Genomic DNA, 26183 nt, shown 5'->3' on the forward strand with positions numbered 1-26183 from the left:
ACCCTCACCCTCAGCCCCAGAGTGTCTCTTCTGGGGCTGGCAGACCCCCTAGGCTCATGCCCAGGCTAGGTTCACAGGATATGCCCAGGTCACACTGCCCACCTCAGCTGACCCCATCACCCCCTGCCCCGACCCTGTGGGCACCTGCCCCAACCTCCAGCCTTCCAGTACCAACAGCCCAGGTGCCACACACTGCAAAGTAACGGAGAGAAGTCTCTGGAAACCCAAGCAAGGGATGAGGCTCCCAGGGGCTCATCCAGGACACCACCAACCCCAAGCGCTCCCACTGGGAAATCTGGCCACATCCAGTCTCCCTCCATTCCCGTTGCCAGCCTCGAGGAGCTGGCACCAGGACCTCAGCTCCTCGGGCCCTCTGTCCCTTCAGCTCCTCCCAGCCACCGCCCACCTGTTCAGAGGCGCCCCCTGTGCCGTACCACACCCCACACTCCTGAGTCGGCACCCAAGGCCCACCCCTGTCTTGCCAATCTGGTCTCTCTCTGGGGCTGCGCCCTTCTCTCCAGCTGGAAGCATCAAGCAGAGCCCTGGAATACCTCCCCCAGTAAGCCTTCCCTCCCAGCTCTGCTCTCCTCTTATAGCAGCTCCCCAACTAGAAAACTGGACCAGACCCCAGGCCCAATCTCCCCGGGGGACCTCATGTCTGGCTGGGGCACCTCCTACCCAGCACGCTGCCCGACACTGCTTGGCCTGGCAGCTCCGGCAGTGTCTGGCCACCTCCCTGACTCTGGGAATGAGGAGGGTTCAGGAGCCAGCAGAGACCTCCTCTTCTAGCGACCAAAAGAACACCAGGCCTCGGGGACTGATGGGAGTTGTAGTTCTGGACCCAGGAGTCAATGGGAATTGTAGTTCCTAGGCCTGTGTTCCCCATCCCCATCCCCCACCCACCCCACCCCACCCCCGACACACACACCATAAGGACTCATGGGAGCTGCAGTTACTCATCTTTCTAGGGAAAAGTCTCCCTCTTTCCCTTCCGGCATCCCTTGGCCCTCAACCCCAGGACCCCAAGCTAAGGACCTCACTATCTCTGAGGGGCACCAAAACGCCAGAAACTGCCTCGCCAGGGGGCATTTGCGGGACCTGGGGCAATGGTAGGAGGGGAAAGGAAGCTATCAGGGAAAGTTAAGGCCTGGCAGCAGGCCCCTCGGGCTTGGGCCAGGTGGCAGGGACAGTCGCCCCCCTCCCATCAGTGTTGCAGCGGGCCCGGGGCAGGGGAGGGGGGAAAGGCACTCACCAGTACTGGGCTCACACTCCTCCAGGTCCTCGTCATCGCTCGGACACTCGGCCGAGGCCACCAGGAGGTCATCTGTGTTCTTGGGGGCGAGAGGAGGGTGGGGGGAAAGAAGAGGGTTCCAGGGTGGGTCAGCAGGCCCCGCAGCCACCTCTTGAGGCACAGGGGATGAGCCCTGGGCTGAGACACACACCCTGGTCCACACCCCAGCTCTCTCATCGCTTGCTGGGTGACCATGGGCCTCCACCTCCCTTGTGCAAAGGTAGACCGAACAGCACCTGCCCTGCAGCGGTTCCCTCGCTCCTGGGGATCAATGAAACAGCACACGTGTGCCTTTTATTTCTGGGAAGCCTGGGAGACTGGCCCCCAGAACTGGGACTACAGGACCAGAGCGAGGGGGCCCGGGGCAGCAGGGAGGTAAAGCACAGGGGCCTCTGGAGGCCAGCACAGGCAGACACGGAGCGGGACCTGGGGGGTTTCTTGGCTCCAGCCTCCCCACCCCACCATCTTCATCTCTCTCCCAACCCCCTTCCTGGAGCCTGGAAACCGGGCTGCATACAATAATTAGGGCTGTGGTTGCCATGACAACAGGAGTCGATGTTGTCAGCATTTTCTCTCCTCCTGCTTGCAAAGAAAGAGAATCCCCAAGACGAGTGAGTGTTAAGGGGTGGGGGGGATTCTCAGGGGATGCTAGGGAAGAAACTCAAGTAGGGAAACCCAGAATCCAAGCAGGAAGGGACTCTGAGAGACTTCAGGTGCAGGGAGAGGGCCAGGCTGAAGGCCAAGGATGGGAGGAGTCTGGGGTGGGTAAGGGGTGAAACGGTCACATCTTGCTTCTTCCCCACCCCACCCCCTGAGCTTCGGACACTGCAGCCCTCACCCAAGGGCAAGGTGGGACCTGGAAGACTCATTTTCCTCCTGCATCTCCGCCCCTCTGCACCAGTCTCCCCTGTGCAGGCTCCACCAGCATAGCTATGACCCCTAGAACCCCACCCTTCTCTTCTACCTGGATGGTCTGCCCATCACCTCACACTGAGACTGGACGGCCCTTCTGGCCATTGGGCATTGGGCATGGCCGGTGGCCAACCTCGGCTACAGCCAGGCCTTTCTCCCAGGGCTCCCCGCTCCCTAGGGCAAGGCCTGGCATTCAGGTCCCCTCGATTTTCTTGGCATTGAAGGCAGAACGGAAGGGGGTTCAGGCTTGACTCTCGTGCCTGGACAAGTCTGTCAGCCAGACCCAGGCCCCTTGCATCTCTGACTGGCAGGGATGAGGGGACTGGAGCTCAGAGAACCCAGCCCTCATTTACAGAGGCTGAAGGCAGGCTGGCGGTGGAGGTAGGACATGTCCCCATGGCTCACCAAGCCCCTCCCTCACCCTGGGAGGACAGAGGTCCCTCCAGGCCCAGAGGCCCACAGCCATGTGTGATGGGGGACAGAGTAGCTTGGCACAGGGAGCAGGGTGACTCAGCAAAAGGTCCAATGTGCCAGGTGTGAGCCCTCCACCGCTGGCCAACAACCGGCAGCCACAACTGGAAAACTCAGCTGCACCCCAGGGCTGCCTTGGTAAGTCACATATACTCAATCGGCTTTGGCCACCAGAAAAGCCAGGCCTGTCCTTCCCCAGTGGAGCCTCATTCTCAGGTACAGCCCCCTCCGGTGCTCCCCTGGGTGCAAGAGAAGATAAATTCAAACCTGACACAGGGGGAGCACCTGAGCAGGTGGGACAGGCAGTGGGGAGGGAGGGTAAAGCGCCAGGGGGACTGCCCGTACCGCCCCGGCTCTGAGCCACAGGCATGGAGGACACTGAGGCCTGCTACACGGTGGCGCCTACTCAAGGTCACACGCAGAGGACTTGTGAAGGCAGCGGGCTGGCAGTCCCACTGCAAGGACACCAGCCATCAGGGAGAGGCTGCTCCTGCTTCCATCAGCCTCCGGAGAGGGGCTGCCACCATCGGGTGAGCCACTAGCCCCTCCAGTGCTGTCGTCTCTGTGCCCTGAGCAGAGCGATGCCATCCTGGCTCCCTCCGTCTCTCCCTCGATGCCCACAGAACGCTGGGCGTGGCCTTCATTATGGTGCAGCCAGAGGGGGTCACTCCACCCCTCACCCCCAGCCTGGACTTCCTCTCTCATAAGTGGGGTGGTCTTCCCTGGTCTAGCTAGGGTACCAAACTCCCCCTCAACTCTGGGAATGGTCCCCCTAGAAATAGTGGTCACCTCCACATCTACAACATCCCTGGTCATCAGGGTGACAACCGCTTCGAGAAAGGAGACCTTGGGGACTTCCCTGGTGGTGCAGTGGTTAAGACTCCGTGCTCCCAACGCAGGGGGCCCGGGTCCCTGGTCAGGAAACTAGATCCCACACGCATGCCGCAACTAAGAGTTTGCATGCCACAACTAAGGAGCTGGCAAGCCACAACTAAGGAGCCCGCCTGCCACAACTAAGACCCAGTGCAACCAAATAAATAAATAAATATATATATATATTTTTTTTTTTTTTTAAAGAAAGAAAGGAGGCCCTGCCAGCCCCACCTAAACCACAGTCCCCTCAGACCCTTCCTGAGCACCACAGTTGCTGTGCAGACCCCAGCCCTATTCCCCACCTGGAGCCCCGTCCCTCGGGCACCGGCAGAGGGGCCCTCACCTGGGTGGTGCTGTCCCTCAGCGTGGGGGAGCGGCCCCGGCGCGTGGTGGTGGTGGCCATGGTGGTGGTGGTCTCCATGATGGTGGTAGCCATGTCGGCCAGCAGGGTGGTGGCCGTGGTCTCCGCGCTGAGCAGCACGGACGGCCCCTCCCCCACCAGGCGCAGGTGGCCCTCGGTCCGCACGTTGGGGTCGCTCTCGGCGGCCAGCGCCAGCACCTTGAGCCCATTGTAGTAGAGGCCAGACACCTGGCCCTGGAAAGGGCGGCCCTGATCCCGGCCCCCAATCTTGATGGCAGCCTGGCTGTTGAAGATGGTCAGCTGGCGGCCTGGGGGGGAGGGGAAGGGGCAGGAGCGACAGACAAGAGGGGGGACAGGCAGTGGAGGGGGAGACAGGAAAGGGATAGGGAGAGTAGACGGAGATCCAAGGGAGGGAAGGAGGGGTGGAGGTGGAAACCAGCAAGTGGGGGTGGGGTGGGGAGGGAGAAAGGAGGAAGGGCAGACACCAAAGGGAAAGTCCTTGTCAGCCGCTAGCCCAGCCCAGCCAGGTAGGGACCCTGGACAGGAAGGGTCCCCAGGGCACACCTGGGCTGGGAAAGGGGGCCCAGCTCCCCGCTCTCCCCACCATGCTCATGCCTCTGGCCTTCCCATCGCCCCTCCTCTCCTGCTCCAGGGGCATCGCCCCCCTTCTTTCCCTTCCCTCAATTTGACCCCCCATCTTCCCTCTCTGCTTCCCCAAACTTTCCACACCCAGTGTCCAGCCCCAAGCCACAGAACCCTCGGAAGCAGCAGGTAGAGGAGACAAAAAGGCAGAGACACAGCAGCAAGTGCCAGGCCACATGGTCAGGGCACGTAGGGCAGGGACGGAGATAAGACCGAGGGGTGGGCAGTGCATGGGAGGAGGGCCAGCGTGAGTGAGGCTGGGGGCAGCCGCGTGGACCTCACTCCACCCTCCCAGCCACCACCAGGCCCTCTGACCTCTGGCCAGGCCCCCCTCTCTCCTCCTCCCCTCCAAGGCCCAGCCACTGCCTGGGGATCAGGTCCTGGAGAGCAGAGACCTTCCTTCCCCCGCCAGGATGTGCAAGCACAGAGATGGAAAATGTTAAAGGGACCTTGCTTCGCTCGCTGACAGCCAAAAAAACCCACTCCAGCTCCAACCTCGCTCTTTACTTAGCAGTTACACCTCAGAATCCCCACCTGGGTGGGGTTTGGCTGTTCTCTTTGGTTTTAACGGATCTGGGGGTCAGTTTAACCCTCTGAGTTTGTTGCTTTGGTTTGGTTTTTAGAAAAGATATTTATTGTGTTTAAGTTTAGATTTAACTTTGGTTTTGATGTTGCTTATTTTGCGGGGGAGAGGGTCAGAGGAACTACTAAGTTACCCCCTGCTCCCCTGGACCTTCAGCTGCTGGTGCTGGGGGGGTTTAAGACCTGGCTTAGCCCTTGTTAGCCTCTGGTTAGCGCTTCGTTAAAGATCTGGTTTAGAGTTACTTGCCTGTAAGCCCTGGCCCCGAAACCTGGGCTGAGGACAGTCCAACTTGTGAAACCCACACCCTCGTTGGCAACACGGGTTCCCTGGGACACCCAGGCCTCTGGGGCACCCAACCATCTGTCTGGCCTCTGGCCAATGAGCAGCCAGGGGTGTGTCTGCTCGGCCCCTCTGCTCAACCTCTGGACCTCCTCCAGCTCTCCCTCGCCCAGCACCTCCCTCAGGCCTGGAGCAGGGCCACCACCTTAGGGATGGGGGAGCCGGAGCCCACAGAAGCTGAGAGCTAGTGAGTGGCGGCTGGACACCAGACCCAGAGAGGCCCTTGAGGAGCACTGTGTCCAGAGTTTATTCCCGCATATGAGAATTATGAGAAAAACGAAGGGGAGGGCTTCCCTGGTGGCGCAGTGGTTGAGAATCCGCCTGCCGATGCAGGAGACACGGGTTCGTGCCCTGGTCCAGGAAGATCCCACATGCCGCGGAGCAACTAAGCCCGTGAGCCATGGCCACTGAGCCTGTGCGTCCGGAGCCTGTGCTCCGCAATGGGAGAGGCCACAACAGTGAGAGGCCCGCATACCGCAAAAAAAAAAAAAAAAAAAAAAAAAAAAACGAAGGGGAGAAGGTTCACAGTGGTCAAATGAGTTTGGAAAACAAACATTTCACAATTACGCAAGAGGTTTCTCTCTCACAGGACCTCTCAGAGCCTTTATTAAAATCCATGTCCAGGGGCTTCCCTGGAGGCGCAGTGGTTGAGAGTCCACCTGCCGATGCAGGGGACGCGGGTTCATGCCCCGGTCCAGGAGGATCCCACATGCTGCGGAGCGGTTGGGCCCGTGAGCCGTGGCCGCTGAGCCTGCGCGTCCGGAGCCTGTGCTCCGCAACGGGAGAGGCCACGACAGTGAGAGGCGCACGTACCGAAAAGAAAATAAAAATAAAAATTCACGTCCATATGCATCTCCAAGAAGAAGAAACAGGATTCAGATTTCTCAAGCTCATTTCACCACAAATCTCTCTCTCTCTCTCTTTTTTAACCACAAATCTCTTTATCGTGAAGCATCTCATGGGACTTATGCGTCACAGGACATGTTTTGGAACTGGAAAATGAATTCAGTCAATAAATATTTATTGAGAACCTACCACACGCCAGGTGCTGACAGTAAAGTAATCCCTCCAAGAATGCCCAGCTTTTGTTCTCAAATACTTTCCTGCTCCTCAGTTCATCTCATCCTCACAGCACCCCGCGTGAGGCAGGCTGAGCCGGGATGGGATTACCATCCCTGTCTTCCCGAGGAGGGAACTGAGGCTCGGGAAGGGGAAGCCTTGAGCAAGGGCCATGCAACAAGTGAGCTCCTCCAGCCACACTCTGGGAAATACTAGAGTATGTGGCCCAACCCTTCACTTTCTAGAAGAGGAAATAGAGGCCTAAAGAGAAGATGTGACCCTGCAGCTAGTAAAGGATGCCTGGGGTTCCAAACCACCGGCAGGAGCTCTTCCCTCATCTGGACCACAGGTCCCGCCCCCCGCCACACCCCTTCCGGGCCTGTCCGGCTCTCCCTAGCCTTGGGGTCACAAGTTGTCCCAGCCTCAGCCCAAGCTGCTCCCTTAGCCTCTCTGATTCCGGGAGAAGGAGGTGGGTAATGGAGAGGAAGCTACATAGGTGAGCCAACTAGGCCCCTGGGGCCCCACCCACCATGAACTCCTCAAAGGGTTAAAGTTCACCCCGCTGGAGACAGCAGCCCAGTGTGGGGCTGGGGGCTGTAGGTTTTAGCGATGTCTGTTAGTCCCTTTAACTTTTTGTCCTGTTATGGATTTATCACATCTGGTTATCAGCACGTTTAGTCCCCGCTGGCCGTGTTGGGGGCTGGAAGTGACATTGGGGGTTTTAGTTGGGGCAGGCCCCAGTGGACATTTAAAAGCACAGTTATCAGCTGGTTAGGTGGAGGTTTAACAGTTCTACTTCCCCCCTAGAGTTTAGCCTTAGAGGTACAGAGCTCGCCCCCTCGCCAAAGGGAATGGGATGGCTTTGCCCTTGGCCCCAACTTCCCTTGGTGACAAGTGGCCTTCTCCCTCACACCCAGCAGCGCCTCACACATACGGCCGCTTAGCCAGCCTGTTCTGTCTTCCTCATCAGTTCAGCAGGACAGGAATCCCCAGGGGACGGCCACCTCTTCCCCATCTCCTAGTCTCCCTGCAACCTCCACTGCTCCTAGGAGACCTTCTGGACCCAGGTGGGCCCGCTCCAGAGACAGCAGCCCCACAGACACTCTCTGAGGGTGGCAGTCTTTCCAGTAGGATCTGAGCCCCCCACTCTTCCCTTTGCTCCTCAGATGACCCTGGTGGACCCTTCCTACCCGCCTTTGGATCCAGCACTCGCTTCCCAGAGCCTTCCTGCTTCTCAGTGTGCTGTGGCCCTCAGCTGGCCTTTGACAAAACCTCTGAGCCAACAGGGCAGCTCCCTCCCAACCTGCACTCCAGCCTGCTTTCCTGGAGGGGTTCCAGAATCTCCCCTATGATCCTAGTCCCTTCCCAGGTTTAGAAAGAGACCAAGGACTCTCCCTCTTCCAGGAAAAGCCCCGCCCCTGCCCAAACCACCACTCTAAAAGACAGGGACCCTTGACAACAGAGAGGAAGGGAACAACCTGGCCGGACAATTGTCCTTTCACTAGGGGGTGGGCAACGGGGAAGGCACGGATGGGGAAAGAGAGAGCTCTGCACCTTTAAGATAGTGTTTTTAAAGTTAATTAATTAATTAATTAATTAATTCTGGTTAATTACCTTTGTCGAGCAGCCATTCATCTACTACTCGACCAAGCCGGTAGGGGATTCTCTGTCTAGCAATCGCCAGGCGCTCGTTATCAAAGTTTCCTTGGAAAAGTTTAGAAAGACAGTAGGTTTCTCAGGCGGCGAAGTCCAAAGGAATTAGAAAAGTAATTATGCATTTCTCAGGAGACTCAGAGTAAGCAGCGACATCCAACGGAGAGGGGACCAGGTCCACCCAAGGCCGGAGAAGAAACGCAGGTCCCTCGTCCTCCCTCCTGTCCCCCTCCCTAGGCTCCCATGCAGAGCCAGCCCCACCCTGGGGGCGGGAGCGACCCAAAGAAAAAGAGAGGGACAAAGAAGATAAAGGAAAGGGGAATGGAAGAAAAGGCAGCTGGAAGGTCAAAGGTCAGAGGTTAAACAGGTTTGTCTGTTGTCTCCCTGTCTGCCCACTTCGTTCCCCATCCCAGAGGCGGGCAGAGGGGCGGGGAGGGGCATTTAGCGGGTTTAAGTTAGGGGGTGGGAGGCCTCAGTGGCCCGACTGGTTACTGCGTTTAGAGGGCTGTTTAGAAGTGGGAGGGACGGGTTAAGCGGGGGTTTATGCAGCATTTAAGGGGTGGCCCAGCACACGCATTTGACAGTGAGATTTAAACAACTTCTCGAAGCCCCCTCGGCTCCCTTTACCTTCCGTGCTCAACCCCCAGCTTCCCCTCACCTCCCACCCCACCCCACCCCACCACCAGCTTCCACCCCAATCCCCCCAAGCCCCCCCGCTGCTCTCACTGCAGGCACTTCCGGCCTTCTCACCCTGGTCACAGGTGCCTGCTTGTGGCAGCTGGATGTCACCCAGCCACCTCGCCCACCCCTTGCATCTCACCTCTTCCACCCCTGGTCCACCCTACAGGCACCCCAGCCCTCCTCTGCCTGGCGGCACATGGCTCTCTTCCCCCTCTCTCTCAGCTTCATTCCAAGACCCTCAGACTCCTCTCCGCTCAGGTCCCCTCTCCTTCCGGCCCTGGGGAACCCAGTCCAGCTCCCACTTGAGCCTTCCTCCTTCAGGTTCCTCCCCCAACAATTCCTAACCTCCGCCCCTCCTCTCAATCCTGGCTGCCCATCTGGATACACACCTGTTCTCTCCACTCACGGGGAGGAAGGAGGATGTGTGTGTGTGTGTGTGTGTGTGTGTGTGTGTGTGTGTGTGTGCGCACGCGCGTGTGTCTGTCTGTCTGTGTCTGTGTGTCCTGTGAGCTCTTCCCCAAGGCTGTGGGTGATCCCAAACTGCAGCCGTGGAAACGGAAATGATTTCCTCTGGGAATCTGGCCACTCTACCCACTGAAACCACTTACACAATCTTCAGTAACATGCATGCCAGGGGCATTTTCCCTCTCATCTCCCACTGTACAGCTGCACTGCCTGCCCAATGAGACCTGGGCCTGGGCCTGCCTGCATACACATCCCGTGAATGAGCCCGTGGTGTGTTCACGTGAGCATGGATGGGGCCTCCCTAGGTGCTTATGAGGCAATGAGGCCCTGCCTTCCCAAAGATTCCACAGGTTCTGAATCCACAGATTCAGGTCACTTGTGTCTCAGACAAAAATGGATCCTCCATTTGTTTAGTCACTCAACAAACACTTCTTGAGGGCCTGTTCTGTTTCTGGTGCTGGGTACTGGAGATGCGAAGATGAACGTCCGGTCCTTGACCATGGGGAGCCCCAGCCAAGCAGGAGAGACTGGCAAGTGACCAGCAGTGTCCTGTGTTCTGTTAGAGGTAGCACAGCCCTGGGGACGGGGCTGGGAGGGGCCCTAGAAGACACTGGAGGAGAAGTATAGTAGCCGGAAGAGTGTCAGACGGGGGAGGGGAGGGAGAGGGCGCACACAGACAGAGGCAGAGAGGCAGGAGGGCAGGAGGCATTCAGGGACCTACCTGCACTGGGATAGTTGTGGGTGCATCTGTGTGTCTGTGTGTGGCATGTATTTGTCTGTGTGCGGGTCCTGAGAAGAAGGGAAGCATGTATGTGTGTCTCACTGGCACACATAACAATTCTAACAAAGGCTCCGTTTACATAGCACCTCTGAGCACCTCTGCTACGCCATGCCATTCTAGCACTCTCCTTAGGTTATCTCATGGAACTCTCACAGTACGGCTATGAGGTAGATATCATCCCCATCTTTCAGAGGCAGAAACTGAGATCCAGAGGAGCTAGATGACTGGTCCAAGGTCACACAGCTTGTCAGTTGGAGGTCCGGGATTTAAAGCCAGGCCCTGCTGACTCGGAGCCCCTGGGCTGTGTCCCTGTGCTTCCTAAGAGTCTGGGCCACGCACACTGCTAACCTGGCCTGCTGGTGTTGCTCAGGGTGACTCTCAGCTTTCGTAAGGGATCTGCTGTCACAGGGCACACAGGCAGCCACCAGGCCCTCAGGTTGCTCTGCTTGGCAGGTAAGGGGGCACCCAGTGGCCTTCCGCACCCCAGCCAGGGGTCCCTGAGCAGAGGAGAGAAGGCGTGACTCCTCTAACCTCGCATCCAGCCTACGGGGCTCCAAGGGGAGGAGCTCTGGCTTCACACGGTAAAGCCTTCATGCTCTCCAAGTCCAGCCTTGTCCAGTGTAGGCTGGTGTCTTCACTGCTACAAAGGTTGTCCTGGTGCGTGTGTCTAAGACAGAGCAAAGGTGCCCACAGAGCCTGGCCTGTCAGTGTCTGCGCATCTGTGGGACTCAGCATGGGAGCATTTATGTGCCTGAGTTGCCCTACACATGCCCAGGCCCTGGTGTAAGCTGGCATCCCTCTGTAGGGCTTTTTTTTCCTTGTGTCTGTCTGACCGTGTGAATATTTGCAGTTGTCTGTGTGTCTGGGGCTGGCCTGTGTGTTCGTCAGCCTCTGAGTTTCTTAGGGGGCCGTGTGGTTCTCTTTCTTTCCAGCGGCTGCCTGAGAGTGTCTGGGTACAAGCCTGCATGACTGTGAGTCGTGAGCCCACGCTGGCATTTTCATCCCAGCATAAGCGGGTCCATGAGGGTTTGCACACTTGAACCTCTCACTGTCCTGCCCACGGCCCTCTCAGCCGGCATGGGGCAGCTTCTCTGGGCGTCACTTCTGCCAGGAGAGGGGCTGAGCCCGAAGACGCTCTCTCTGCTTCCCAGTCGGCACCCGCGCGTGTGACTCTGCAGTGTTGCTCAGCCTGTATCTCCACATCTCTGTGTTTCTGCGGTTCTTCTGCAGTACCTCCACTTCCCCTCCCTCTTCATCTCCCGCCGCTGGGGCTCTCTTCCTCTCCCTCCCGAGGCTCTGGCCACCTCCTCTCTCGCTGGCTGGGTCTGCGCGACAGCGGCTCTATATATCTCCCTGCACCCCTCTGGGAGCTGCCTCCGTCTCGGCTTCTGTCTCGGTGACTATTTCCATATCTCTCCCTTGCTCCTCCTCTGGTTTCCTCTCACTCTGAGGCTCTTTCTCTGCCTCCCTCAGATTCTTGCAGAGTCTCTGCCTCCTCATTTCTTTCAGGTCCTCATTTCTGTCCCTCCCTTGTGCTCCTCAGACCTTGGTTTGTCCTCGGCCACCACAGCTGTCACACTGTTGAACTGGGTCTCTTTGTATCCCCGTTCCCCCCCACCCGCAAGACTGTGAGCCCCCTGCGAGCAGGGGCTGTATGCTGTGTCCTCAGGGCCCAGCACAGGACCTGATACTAGTAGGTTGGTCAATGAAGGTTTGTTGAAGGCACTTGACCTATTTTTCGCTCTTGTTGTCACTTGTCGCTCGCTCCTTTTCACCATGTCCCTTACTTCTCGAGACCCTGGGGTTCCTTTTCTCTGGGTCTCCATGGTTACTTCTCTTCCTTTATGGAGATCACCTGATATGAACCTTTGACTTGCTCTTTGTAAAGACTTGGGTTCTTGCCTTGGTTCTATCCTTGGGAACAGCCCCGCCTCCTTGCCAAGATCCGTTTTGGGTTACTTCTGGATCTTCTCTCTTTGGTTTCTGCATCTGCCTCCCCATTTCCGCCTGTCCCTCTTTTCTCAACTCATCCTTCCCTCAATTACGACAGACTCTCCCTACCTCCACCTTCCTTCCCTCCTCTCCTCCCCCATCCACAGCCTGGACCCTGGCCTTGCATCCTTCGCTGTTCAGCTGTGCCGCCTCCCTCCTAGCTGACCCACTCCCACAGTCTCGCCCCCACCCTACAAATCCCAACTTTTCCCTTTAGCCCCGCCTCGCCATTGTCCCGCCCCTACAAGCCACGCCTTTCCCGCAGCCGAAAGCCTCGCCACTTAACCCCGCCCCCGGTGCAGGCAGCTCTCCTATCAGAGGCGGCCCTGCCCCGAACCTCCCGCCGCACCTCCTCTGCAACCCCTCGCCGCCTACCTGCCGGGTACCGCTCGTTGACCGGCCAGCTGTCCACCTGCAAGGTGGCATTGCCGCCGCTTCGAGTGAAGCGCACCACGTGGTATTTGCCGTCGCTCACGATGGCGTTGGGCTCGTCGATGGTAATGTCGTCCGTGCCCACGTTAAAGATCACCCCCACGGTGCCCTGGTCCTGGGGACAGGGAGGTAGAGGTCAGGGATCCGGGGGGAGAGACCGTTCACTCCTTCTAGAACTCCACCTGTGAACACCACCGGTCCAGCTCTGCAGCATTTAACAGCTTTACAACACACCTCTCCCAGCCACGTCTTTACTGGACCTTTTCACCTGCCCAAGGAGGTGGGCAGGCTTGCCCCCTCCCCGCCTCATATGCAAGCAAGGGAGTAACTGAGGTTCAGAGAGGTTGGGGAAGCCACCGTGGGGTGCACAGCATGGACCTGGAGCACTTCCACTGACCACACCTGCCTGTTGCTTTTTGGTTCAATCAAAATGTTCACAGGGCACCTCCTCCATGCAAGGGCCACTGAGCCTCCAGGCCCCAGACAGGGACGACCAAGAGGAGCCCAGGACCAGTGGGACCACAGGAGGTGGAGGCTTCACCAAGGCACAACCAACAGAGGAATCCACAGAAGCCAGCCCTGTGCCTGAGGACGGTCTGGCCTCCCCACTCCTCACACCTCCCAGCTCCAGCCTCGCCTCCCCTGCACGTTCAGCACCGGGCAAGTCCCTGGGGGCTCCGGCACCAGGGCATTGGCAGGTGTCAGCCCATGGAGGTCAGGCCTGAGTGCGGGGGCAGCCCCTCTGCAGTCAAGGGCGCACAGGTGCGGGGTCTGGACTGTGTGTTTTGGAGGGAGTCAGGTATAGAAAGAGATCAAGAAGACAAACCATGTTGGGCTTGCGAAGGGAAGGTGAGCTTGGGGGTGTAATGGTAGAGGATAGGGCCGGCAGCTGGGAAGGGAGAGGAAGGGGAAAGCCTGGGACTGCGGCCTGGAGAAGGGGAGCAAAGAGTCAGTCTGAGCAACCTCTCCCAGGCCCAGGCTCCAGAGAGGACCTACAGGGGGAACCCTGCAGAGGCCACCCAGGATCGAGCCCAGGAAGAGTTCTGTCCATGGTGCCAGAGTGAGAGGGAGAGCCTCACCGAACCCCTCAATGGGGCCAGGTCCTCTGTGGGTACTGTACACACATGCTCTCTTCATCCCCGCAGCAACCCTCTGAGGAACAGACAGCATCCCATTCTACTGAGGGGGAAACTGAGGCTCGGGGAGGCTAAGTAACCTGCCCTAATCTCACAACTCATAAGAAAGGAACCCCAGATTTGAACCCCAGCTGGCCTGACTCCAAAGCCAAGTGCTCTCTCCCGCTTTGCCCGCCAGTCTCCGGAGACACTGACTCAGAGTGCTGGAGGTGGGGGTGATCTGAGAGGCTACTGAGGCCAACCTTCCTTCAAGACCAGAGACGTCTAAGGAAGCCAGTGGAAGGCCCATTCGGCCCTAAACCTGAGCCCCTATTCCATTCCCCTGTACTACCCAGCAGCACCCCCAAACTCGGCCTCCTGAGTTCCTGCACCCCTCCTCCCACACAGGACAGACACTCGCACAGGCTCACACAGTCACCCTGCTCATGCCAGTCTGGCCTGGACATGAGGAACCATTTAGTGGCCACCTGCAGCACCCAACAGGGCCGAGAGGCTTGGAGGCACTGGGAGTGGGGATGGGGTGACTCACAGACGGGGCAGGGACTGGGGTTTTGCAGAGAGAGTTGGGGGGCAGGATGTGCAGCTGGGGCCCACTTGAAGATCCAAGCCCTATCCCTTCCCTACTGTGGGTCCAGTTCTCCCCCTCCTAGAACCTGGGAAAGACACGCACACACGGAGTCATACACACCCACACACACACCCACACACACCCCCACACACAGTCATACACACACAGTCACACACACACAGTCATACACACACAGTCACACACACACAGTCATACACACACAGTCATACACACACAGTCATACACACGCAGCGTCCCTCAGATGCAGCAAAGCAGGGAAACTGCGGCTAAGCTTGCTTAACAAAGGGTACTAGCAAGCCACACTCATCCACCACCCACAGGCTGACGACATTCGGGGAGAAGGGGTGGTCTCTGTTCCCCACGTGAGAGGAACAGACCTCAGTACTATTGTTAGTAATAGAACAGCATCAGCCCCTTGGGTGCCTCTGAGGGTTTCTCCCTACGAGGCTCAGCTGGCTGGTGACAGCGGTCAAGGAGCAGAGTGGTCTGGGAGCCGGGATGGCAGAGGGCTGTCCAGGGCAGCTGGAAGGCAGGACACCTGCGTTTCCTAGGAGGCAGCCGAGCCCAGAGCCCAGAGCCGTGCACTCCGGGGGAGAGGCAGCTCCCAGAGCTGCTCCCGACGTGAAGTCAGTTGTCACTTCTGTTAAAGTCATTAATTCCTAATTCCCCAATTACCTCATTAGGCGGCAGTGGGAGAACGAGGCCGCTCCTACAGCAAATAATTATGGGAGTCAAAATTAATTTGGCAAAGTGGAGCGACGCTTTATTAGAAACGTCAAATTGCTTTTCTCTTATTTTGCTGCCGCCTCCCCGCTCTCGGAGAGCTGCTAATGGCGCTGTGGCGGGAGCTGGTGTATCACCAGGGGAGGAGGGGGCTTGGGGGCGGCCCCAGGGGGCTTCAGCCCGTTGGGTGCTCAGCTCTCCGCTCAGAGCTGACCTCTCTCATGGCTCCCACGCTTCCTCCAGGGCCCCCGACCCTCGCCAGGCTCCTCATCCCAGGGGCAGCCCCGGCCCGCTCCGCCGTCTATGGCACCAGGCAGCAGGCCTCGTTCCTCCATAACCCTTGATCCTCCCTAACCCGGCACCAGGCGAGGGCTGTGCGCAGCCGCTGGGAGGGGAAAGGAGACTCCTTCTCCCTGCACCCTGATCCCCCTGACCCTCCTCCTCCGCGCTGGGGGAACCCTGTCCCCTAAACCTACCGGCACAGAAACAGAACTTGTCAATGAGGCAGATACAGTATGCCCACAGATCGACTCACGCAGGTGGACGCTCACAGATGCTCAGGACATTAGTGGACACAGAGCTTCCTACAGGCTGGGCAATGTCCTCGGTGCTTTATATACGGGATCTCGTTTATTAAACCTGCGAGCATCTCCGCCCTCTTATCATGCCATTACACAGATGAGGACACTGAGGCTCGGAGAGACAAGGTGACTGCCCGAGGACAGAGCAAGGACGTGGCAGAGTTGGGACTCAAACCCAGGCACCTGCTCCAAAGCCACACACCCTCTCTCAGGACTATGTGATGAGAGAGCAGCAGCCCTCACTCACGGAGAGGGACCCGGAAACACAGTCACACCTGCCACGCAGAGTCAGGAGACGGAAACAGCAGCAAACACCACACTGCCGAGAAATACAAATACAGAGCGACACACCCGATCAGAGGCCGGGAGACTGTCCCCCATGGCGCCCCGCCCCCAACACTCCTGACACTATCAACACGCACAGAACTTCCAGGCCTTCTCCCCAGGCTACTCCTTACTCTGCTTTCCTTTCCCCCTGTTTCCTCGCCCGGCCTCCCAGGCCCGGTGTCCATCAGCTGCCACTTCTACTCCAGCTCCGGCTGCCCACAGCCCAGCTCTCCTCAGACCTCCTTCCTTCCCTCCCTCGCGTCGGGGAAGGGGTGTGCAGGCTGGGGACCCTGCAAAGCTGTCGCGTAAGGAGGGGCCAGAGCCCAAACGAGCCTTCTCCCCTGGCTCCCTCGCTCCCCTGAAAGCTCAGGGCCCCCCGCTCAGACCCTTCCAGCAACACAGAGCCTGGCCAGCCTGTTCGACCCTCCCAGCTCGGGGGCCAGGGTCACCATGTGGGATGCGGGCCGGGAAGGGAGAGGGCCGTAAGGGGCTGCACAGGTGGAAAATGGAGACTGAGGTCAGAGGCCCAAGGGTTTAAGACAGCGGGCAGGGAGCAGGGGAGAGGCTAAGAGCAGCAATGAAATGCAGCAAGGCTTGAGGCTACAGGGAAGCGTGTGGGGCCAGAGCAGAGAGGGGGAAGAAAAGGGGCCGCCCGAAGACCAGAGTTAAGGTGGAAACTGTGAGAAGAGGAGCCACAGGCGTGGCGGGAGGCCTAGAGGCGGGCAGCAGAGGGCGAGGAGGGGAGCTGGGTGGAGAAAAGCAGAGCTGAGCAGGGAGGGAGGTCGGAGCAGAGAGGTGGGGTGGGGCCCAGGTCAGGGAGGAATGAGCGGGGCCATGGCCAGAAAGGCTGTTAAGGGAGGCCGGGTAAGGGGGCGGCTGGGAGGGCAAAGGTCATGGGAACAGTAATCCAGGGCAGGGAGGCCCGAAGGAGGGCACAGGAAAAGGTGCAGGACACAGTGGGAGGCATAGGTTATGTGGCAGTGAGCAGCCAGCAGCCCAGGGCACCCACAAGGTGGGGATGTTCCCACCGGCTGCAGGAGAATGGCCGGGAAGGCTCAGGGAAGCCCCTGATTACATTCTGGAAGGTCAGAGACACAGACGGTCTCAGGGTGGCGAGCTGGGGAGCTTCAGGTCAGCGGAGGTGGCTCTGGGGGCCTCAGGGAACAACCGGGAGGAGAATGGGTCTCAGGAGCGGAAGCACAGATAGGAAACCTCAGCACTCGGGGAACAGAGGTTCTGAGGGCTCCACGGGAGGGAAAGATGTGAGGTGCTGGTCCCATGGCAAGAGAGGACTGAGTGGATTTGGGGTAGAAGGCTGGGGGGTCGGGGGCGCCGGCCCTGCGTCCTTACGATGTGCAGCTGCAGGTAGTCCCCGAGGCCGGAGGCACTGTCCACCCGCACCAGCACGGCGCTCCGCTGGTGCGTGCTGAAGCCCACGGCCAGGCGGTCCATCCTCGTGCTCGGCCGGTCATTGGGGGGCCATGTGTAGGTGATGAGCGCTCCCCCCTTCCCAAAGATGTATGTGGTCCCGGCTGCAGAGAGAAGGAAAAGGAGAGGGAGATAAGAGGTCAGGAGGGTGAGATTAGCAGGTCCTTGGGGCTGTGACCACAGCACTGGGACCAGGTTCGGGGTAAGGGGCTTCAACTGTGATACCCACGGCGGCCACCAGGCCCTGCCCTCCTAGGGAACAGTTGCCAGGCAGGTGCCTGGGTGGGAGCCCGTGCAAGCGCACAGATGTAGCTGCCTCATCAAGAATTCTAGCTTTAATTACAGCAAAACAGAGAGGTAATAGAGAGAGTGACACACACACACACAGAGAGCCCGGAGAGAGGCTGGCTGCAAGGGGACAGAGAAGATCGCCAGGGACAGGCAGGACCCAAGGGGCCTAGGCCTGACCCCCTCGGCTGCTCCCAGGGCGGGCAGAGGTGACAGGCTCGAGGTATGTGCTTCTGTGGGGCCTGAGCTGAGCAGGCACCAAGGCAAAAGGAGCCCCAGGCGATGGCGGGAGGAAGAGCAGGGGCTGTGTGCTCTGACTCACAGCCTGCAGGCTGGCCCTGCTCCAGCACCTGCTCCCCACCCCCTCCCAAGCCCCTGCAAAGCCTGGTCCCAGTTTGCCCGGACTCCCTGCTTCTACTCCCAACGAGGGGGCTGCCTGGGTGCCAGAACGGGGTGGGGGGAGGGGGTCCTGGAGCCCTGCCCAGAAAAGAAGAGACAGACAAGGGGGTGGGGGGTGTAGAGATTGACAGCCAGAGGAGGAAGGAGGCAGAGAGACAGATGGACAGAGAGGGACAGAGAGGGGTGTAGGTGAGAGAAAGCGGGAGAGTGGGAGCCAGAGATGATGCAGGGATCCCTCTCCCTACCCTCCCCCATCCCACCCTCTCTCCCCCTCTGTCTCCTCTTTGCCATGCTGCCGGGGCGGGTGTGAGGTCCCTAACGATCTCAGCCCCAAAATAAACCCTATTAGTCGCCTTGTTCCCTCCTGCGGCTGCCTGGGCTTCCTGGGGGTGGGGGCAGACCGATGGCGAGGGTGGAGGCAGGGGTCAGGGCCGGTCACCCAGTTTCGGGAAGGGAGCTTTGTCTGGGAGGCCTAGAGGACTCGTACTCTGGGGCCTTCAGAGAAGGGAAAACAACAATCTTGCATTCTTTAGAACATAAATGGAGCAGATGAGATTCATAAAATGCTTCATTAAATAATTAGCCACTAACAACTCCTCTCAAAGCACTTCTTGCGGGGAGAGGGGTTCAGGGGAGGACTTATCCAGAGAGAAAGAGAGAGGCAGATGGGGCCTGAGGGCAAAAGCCTGGAGTAGGCTGGCAGAAAAGCATGGCCTTGTGGGTGGGAGAGCTCTGGGTGGGATGGGAAGTCCGGGTCGGGGAAGGCCTGGGGTACTTCCCCGGAGCAAAACTGCTCTGCCAAGATGGCAGCCAAGCTGGTAACACTAAGGCCAGGCCTCTCAAGCACCTTGGGGTCTCTCACCTCAGGTATTGGGAACCCCACTGTAGTTTGGGCAATCAGGGATCTCTATCCCAGGAAGCTCCTAGGCCCCCAAAGGAGAGGGGACTCCTGAGTCCCTTGGAAGGAGGCACCATCTGCAGGCCCAGGAGGAGCTGAGGAGAGAAGGGAAGGCTGTTGCCCGGGTCCCAGAGAGGCAGTGAGGCCAGCAGGGAGCTGGGGTTGGGGGAGCAGGAGCTGTCACCCAGAGCACTTGTCATCGGTGCTCTCCGTCTCCCCAGGCAAGACTAGAGGGGAGAGATGATTCCCGGGGAGGCGGGGGGAGCAAGGCAGGTGGGAAAGAACCACCTTGATGTCAATTAACTGACATCTTGCCACAGCACATTGCAGGGAAAGCCCCCGCGCAGAAGATAGAGGGAGCTCGGCTCTGCCCCTCCAAACTGAGGCATGCTTCCTACCTGAGGGCCCCGGAGGCTCAGTGGTGAGATCTGAACTCTCAGGATGGGGTCCCAGGATCAGGGTGGAGAGCTGGACTGGGGCAGTGAGCCACACACCCCCCTCCGGCAGGTCACTGCCTGGACAGGGCAGGGCCCCAAGGCTAGGAGCAGGGTAGCCCTCAGTCAGCAATGGTCTCTCCACTCCCAACACTGCAGCACTCTGGAAAATCGGCTGTTTCCATGGTAACCGTAATAGCCAGGGCCCTCCCTTCCCCCTCCACTCAGTCACAAGCTGCATGTACAAAATTTGGGGGGTGAGGAGGGCCAGGGGAGCTGAGATGCTGACCCTCCTCCACATACACCCCTCCCTGCTTCCCAGACCAGAGGCTGCTGCCTCTCACCCCCTGGGCCTCCCAGTCAGACGCAGGAGGGGCTTACTGGGTTCCTTGATCCCTCAGACCAGCAAAGGAAACTCCATCTACCTGGAGCCTCCCAAATCTCCCAGGTCTAGGGGAAAGGAGGCCCTTTCTCCTCACCTTCCCACCCCAGGAACCCAGACAGCACAGCAGGCTGAGCCCGTAGAGGGCGTGAGGAGCGAGCACGCCCAGTGCCCCATCAGGCAGTGAGGCCGGAGGGCTCAGAGGCGGGGCGGGTGCTCCAAACCCCGGGCTCCGCAGCAGACACTTCCCCAGTGACGCACCCGCAGACCCCACACCCACACACAGGCCACGACGCAGCCAGCTGCGCACAAAGACCCAGTGTGGAGAGGCAGACCCCAGACAGGAGACGGCCGGGAAACATGGCCGTAAGCGCACAAAGACGGGCCCTGGCAGGCGGCGAGGGCAGCTGCGGGCGCCGCGCAGGACGGGACAGGCGCACGGGTCCCCGCCCCCGAGGCCCATGGCGCACGGGCCGCACACCCCCGCCCCAGCCTCCCCGTCCCCAGCCAGGGCCCTGCTCGGCCGGGCCTCCCCCGGGATTTATTACACAGCTGCTCTCCCACTGCCGCCAGGTTTTTACGCGGGGCTGGCCTGTTAAAGCCTAAGGGCGTTTATTACACGGTGGGGGGGATCGGGTGGAGAGACACTTGTTGGGCCGAAGAGGTGAAGGATGAATGGCTTATCGGACTGGGGCGGCAGTAATTACCCTGGGGAGACATTTCTCTCCCCTGCACCGCGCTCCTGCCCTCGGGCTTAGAGGGCTCGGGCTGGCGAGAACGCGGGCGGAGGGGCGGGACTCCGCCTGGCCCCTCCCCGTCCCTCCCCGCCGCGCTGCGTAGGCGCCTCCCACCTCCCACTCCGCAAGCCTGTCCTCTGCCCTGGCCACCGGACGCCCAGGGTCGGGGGGAGAAGGCACATGGAGCCCAGGACACAGCTAGAACCTCTGAAAGGTTCCGAACAGGGCTCCAGAGAAGAAAGGGGCCAAAGCCAAGGCCCATTATGTTGCCCTGGGGTGGTTCAGACCCATTGTTTTTGACCTACCCAGGAAAACGCTAGTGAGCTACATAGTACACAACATTGCAGGGTGGAAGGGTGGGGAGCAGCCCTGAAGCCCAAGGCAAGACAGCCTCTGGCCACACACAAAATGCCACAAGCCCAAGTGGCCACCACCCAAAGGCCCAGGCCTGGAACCTTCTCTCCACACCCACCATAGTCCCCTCAATGCCTCCTGGACCCAGAAATTCACCGATCCGGTAAAACACTGAATGATCAAGAATCTTCTGTACAATTCCCACACACCTGCATTCTAGAAAAAAAAACAAAACAAAACCCCAACCAACCATTAATAATGGTTAGCGTACCCAGACCCAGACAACATAACCATCCCATGTGAAAAACCACCCATGCAGTGCTGCCCCTGTGGTTAAAACGACATGTGCAGACCCTCTGTCTGCCTGTCCCTGCCGCATCAGAAGCCATGACAAAAACCTTCTGGTAGATCTAGAATCATGAGAAGATAAAACGTCCTGCACAATCCAGAAAAGCTGCAGTCCTGGGTGCCCACAGCCCACACCAGCTCTTTGTATACAGACCCTCACAACCCAGGGGGTTATCTCTCCAGATCCAGAGCCCTGGGCTCTGGTCTCTCTTGATCCCAGAACAATATCCCCTCAATTCGTAAGCCTATTCTTGGCCATAAGACATCCAGTCAGAAATCCAAGTGAACACACCCATATCCAGAAAATCAAGTTAAATGCCAGCCCCCTTTATAAGCTGCAGTGATGAATCCAGAACCCCTGGAAGCTCCTGGCTCAGAACCGAACTGGGATTGACCCCTCTATTCCTGGCCTCAGAGGGTACAAGAAATGAAGGTCAGGGGTTGCAAGGCTCGGAAAGGGCTCTGAAACTAGAATCAGGGTCAAGGATCAGGAGAGTGTCACCCCCTCAGGCCATTTTTAGGACCCAGGTGTACTGGTCCTCCCAAGCTCAGACTGACATCAGGGGCAGGAGTGTCAATGAGTGTCTGGCAGGTCAGTAGGGATATTATGTAACGGGTGGGGTTGAGGGTGGAAAGGGAAAGGGAGGAAAGAGTGAAGAGGAGAGAAGGAAGGCAAGGAGGAATGCAGGAAGAACCCAAAGAGAAGGGAAGTGGAGACGCAGGTGCAAGAAAGAGAGGCTCTCACCCGGGGGGAAGCCAGGGAGATGCTGGCACAGAAAGGAAGGGTCTCCCCTGGCCTACAAAGGTCTCCCAAGCTGGCCTCTTCCTCTAGCCGAGCATGGGGTCCCAGCAGCAGCCCACCCTGTCGCCTCCCCCCACATCTGAGGTGCGCCCAGGTGGGGTTCAGGCACGACAGCTGGCCTCCTCCCTCCTCTTCCATCTGTCCTTTGACCCTCTTCCTTCCTCTTAACTGCCTGACCGTTCTTGGGCTCCTCTACTCGGTCTCCCCACCACCTTCCATCACTGCCCTGCAGCACCCTCCACCTCCTCTGCTTCCATGTGGCCCTCGGCAGCCATTGGCCCTCTTGGGGCTGTTTTTCTCCTCTGCACAGTAAGGGAGTCTCTGAGGCCATCCCAACACCAACATTCCATAGGTTCCCGTCCCCCAACACCCCCCGCCATGCTCTTTCCTCCATTTTCTCTCCCTCTCCCCCAGCTCTTTGCATCCCAACTGCAACTCCTTCACTGAGCCTTCCTTCTGGCACTTTGGCTCCCAGGCCCCTCCTTCCAATCTGCTCAGCTCACCTGGGCCAGCCCCTCTCTCCTTTCCCTTCCCCTTTCACCTCCTCTCCTCTTCCCCCCCACCATGATTTCCCTCAGCCTTTCTTCTCTTGTCCCTTCATGCCTCCCCTCAGTCCTGTCTGGGTATCTCTGGGGACTGAGCCTCAAGGGAGTCAGAAGGGACGATGAAGAGGACGGTGAAAGGCAAAGAGGGCCAGATTGCTCGCAGGGAGAAAAGGGGAGTTAAAATCAGGTGCAAGGTGTGTGTGTGGGGGGGGAGTGGAGCAAGGAAAAGAGCCTGGAGAGCATTGCACAGAGAGGACCCCAGCTGGGACAGAGGTTAGCCAGGGCCACTCTGCTGGGCAAGGGAGAAGAAAGGAATGAAGAGGAGTGTTGGAAGAGGCCGCTCCTGGGAACTGGATGAAGAGAAAGTAGAGACATGAAGAAGATAAAGGTGAACTAGGAAAAAAGGGGGCAGGAGAGTAGAAAAGGGGTGGAAGGACTGAAAGTGATATGGGGGAACCAAGATTGGGAAGCCAGGATGGACAGATGTAGAGCAATGACGGGGAGGCAGAGATGAGTGCAGAAATAGGAGGCCACAGATGGGAAGTGAAGATCCAGGCATGAAAGGTGAGGGCAGAACAAAAATGGACTAAAAAATAAAATGAGAGGGGATGGATGAACAGAAATGGAAGTGATGAGAATACAGAAATTAGAGGCAACAAGGTACAGAGTGAGAACTGGTGAAGGCACAGTGATGGGAGTCCAGATAAAAGGTGACGGAAGCATGGAGATGTCAGAGTACCAAGATGGGAGGTGATAGGGGTTCCGAGATGGGAAGTGATGGGAGGACAGGTATAGGAGGTGATGAGAATATAGAGGTGGGAAGTGATGGAGGTACAGAGATGGGAGGTGATGAGTTCCACCATATGGGAGGTGAGAGAGGTACGGAAACGGTGGTACCCAATGGAAAGTGATAGCGAGGTACAGAGATGGGAGGTGACATGGAGTACAGAGAAGGGAAGTGGACTCAAATGGGAGGTGATGGGGGTCTCTGGGATGGTAGGTAACAGGAGCTTTGAGATGAAATGTGAAGGAGAGACTGAGATGGGAAATGATGGAGTCTGACATGGAATAAAATGTGAAGAGGGACAGACACGGGAGGTAGTGGGGAGGGCAGAGATTGCAAGTTATGGGGATGCAATAATGGGAAGTGATGGAGGTACACATAATACGGAAGACAGAGATGGAAGGTGGCAGGTACAGAGATGGGAAGAGATGGCATCCAGAGAATCGTAGAGGTCTAAGGTATGAGGTGATGAAGGGACTGGACTGGGAGGGCCAGCAAACCCACAAAGGGCAGAAACCAGAAGTGACAGAGGTCAGAAATGGAAGGTGATGGAGTCTGAGAGGGAAGAGGAAGTAGGTTTTGAGCTGGAAGGTTATGGGAGAGGGCACTGAGATAAGAGGTGCTAGTCAGTGTCAGGTGATAGAGGACTGACTCCGGAGGTGATGGGGAGACTGGGATAGAGGAACAGAAATTCAAACGGTGGGAGGTGGGAGATGCTGAAGATTAGCATCAGCGTCAGTGGAGGTAGGGCAGAAATGAAGAGGTGTGGAGAGGAGAAACCAGAGATTCAGGGAATGAGGCTGGGAGAATAATGGGACAGTGGAGCGAGTTGATTGCTTGGGAGGTGGTGGAAGGACAGTAATGGGGGAAAGACAGGACAAAGGCGGGACAGTTGCTGGAGAAACAGAAGTAAAATAGAGACAGATATGATGAGGTGAAAGAGGCAGAGATGGGACACGTCTGAGCCAGAGATGATAGATGGGACAGAGGTGAGAGGTTGGTGGGGGACAAAGATAAGAAAATAATGGGTCCAGAGATGCCGGCCCAGCAGTGGGAAGGTGATGGGGAGGCAGAGGTGGAGGTAAGCCGTATGGAGAAATAATAAGGAGCAGGGATGGAGGAGGCGAAGAGCAAGAGAAATGGAAGGGAGAGCCGGGCAGAGAGGATGAAAGGACAGATGGGGAGGTGGTGAGGGGACCTAAACAGGAGGGTAATAACAAACCAGAGGGGATTCGGAGGTAAAGGTGAGGCGAGGGATGAAAGTGATGAAGACAGAGATGAGGGCGATAAAGGCACGGGGTGAGGGGATCGTGATGGAGAGGCGAGGGTGGGGCTGAGATGCTGGGCACCAAAGATGGTAGGTGAGGGGGCGCGGGCCCGCAGAGCCGAGGAGCCGGGCCTCGGCGCTCACGGGCTGGGGTGCGGCCCGCGGGGGCCGGGGCCGCGCACACGGGAGGCCCCGGGGGCCAGCAGGCCGGCCGGTATCGGCATCGCCACTTACCGTGCCCGCCGCGGGTGAGGAAGGGCATGCGGTTGATGGCGATGGGCACGGTGCCGTGCTTGCTGTGGAAGTGGTGGACGTGGTGGGTGGTGCTGAGGCTGGAGGAGACCCGAGCCCCCTCGGCCGCCCCCAGCAGCAGCAGCAGCAGCAGCAGCAGCAGAGGCGGCGGCGGCGGCGGCGGCGGGGGCCCGGCCAGGGCGGGGGGGCGGCGCGGGCACCCCCCCGGCCCGCTCCCCCCGGGGGGCATTTCGGCCCGGGGGCGGCCGCCTCACAGTCCCATGGCCGGGGGCAGGGACGCGGGGCTGCGTAGCCCCGCGAAGCCCCCCTCCGGCTCCGAGCCCCGGGAGGGGGGTAGGGGTGAAGAGAAGGAAAACCAGAGCCCAAGCCTCGGTCCAGAGCCAACGAAATCAACTGGATCCCTCCGGGGAATCCGGGGTCCGCGGAGTGGCAACGCCAAAGTCCAGGACGCCTGGGTCCATCGCGAGGAGCTAAGGGTCTCCCCGCATCCCGGCGGGGTCGGAGCGGCGCAGAGGGCCGTCAGAAACCCGGGGGAGCGCCCGGGGGAGGGGGCATGGTGCCGGGTGGAGAGGCAGGGGAGGCGCGGGGCCAAGCAGGGCGGGGAGAGCGGGGGAAATCCTGCAGAAAAACCGAGCCGGGGAGGAGGGGGACTGGAGGAGAGAAGCGGGAGACCGACGGAGGCTAGGGCCGCTGCCGCTGCCGCCCGACGGAGACAGGGGAAAGGAGGGAGGGGCCGGGGGGGGGGGCGGGAGAAGAGGGAAGGGAAGCAAATCCGGGTGAGGGGGGAATGAAGGGAGAGGAGAGGAGGGGAGAGGAGGGGAGGGGAGAGGAGAGGAGGGGAGAGGAGAGGAGGGGAGCGGGGCTGAGCAGAGGAAAGGCGCAAGCCTGCTAGATTCCGGCGGAGAGATGGAGGCAGCGGAGTGTTGCTGCAGAGGCTGAGAGGGCTGGAAGGGAGAGGGAGGGAGGAAAGGAGCGGAGTGGAGAGGGGAGGCGAGGGGAGGGGGGGCGCGGGAGAAGGAGGGGGCGGGGCGGAGGGACCCGAGCGGCTCCCGATCTGCGGGCGGCGCTGGGCAGCTCCGCCGCCCGGCTCCCGGCTAGCCGGCTCGGGGCTCGCCTCTCCTCTGCGCGAGCCCCGCCCCTCCCCCGCGCCCTGGCGCGCGCTCCCCTCCCGCCCCCTCCGGAGAAGGGGCCTTGCTGAATAATTGAACAGGACTGAGGCTAGCAGAAGTGGCCGCTCTCTCCCACCTCCTCCCTCCCCCCCCCCGCACCTGGACGAACCCCAGGAGTGCTCGCTGGTCCAGTGCGCAGAGATGTGGACACCGCCACCTCTGCACGCACGCCTCGGAACACACGTGCACGCTAGGATGTGGACGG

General features: G+C 59.2%; 1 protein-coding gene across 37 annotated transcripts in view; it reads right to left on the reverse strand.

Moving 5' to 3' along the window:
- Positions 1-26183, reverse strand: part of NRXN2 (neurexin 2) — a 110783-nt gene that overhangs the window by 13029 nt on the left and 71571 nt on the right. For 24 of the 37 annotated variants that reach the window (XM_067037530.1, XM_067037528.1, XM_067037525.1 and 21 more), the window contains 5 exons: positions 17242-17423; positions 12479-12650; positions 8146-8235; positions 3891-4216; positions 1253-1331 (listed from right to left, as the gene is read on the reverse strand). In XM_067037530.1, the coding sequence (XP_066893631.1) occupies positions 1253-1331; positions 3891-4216; positions 8146-8235; positions 12479-12650; positions 17242-17423 (849 nt within the window). Of the gene's footprint in view, positions 1-1252; positions 1332-3890; positions 4217-8145; positions 8236-12478; positions 12651-17241; positions 17424-24791; positions 25893-26183 lie in introns of those variants that run through there. The other 13 variants (XM_067037536.1, XM_059068310.2, XM_067037527.1 and 10 more) reach the window with 5 other exon arrangements.

This window comes from Kogia breviceps, chromosome 7 (assembly GCF_026419965.1).
Source record: "Kogia breviceps isolate mKogBre1 chromosome 7, mKogBre1 haplotype 1, whole genome shotgun sequence".
NCBI classification, from domain to species: Eukaryota; Metazoa; Chordata; class Mammalia; order Artiodactyla; family Physeteridae; genus Kogia; species Kogia breviceps.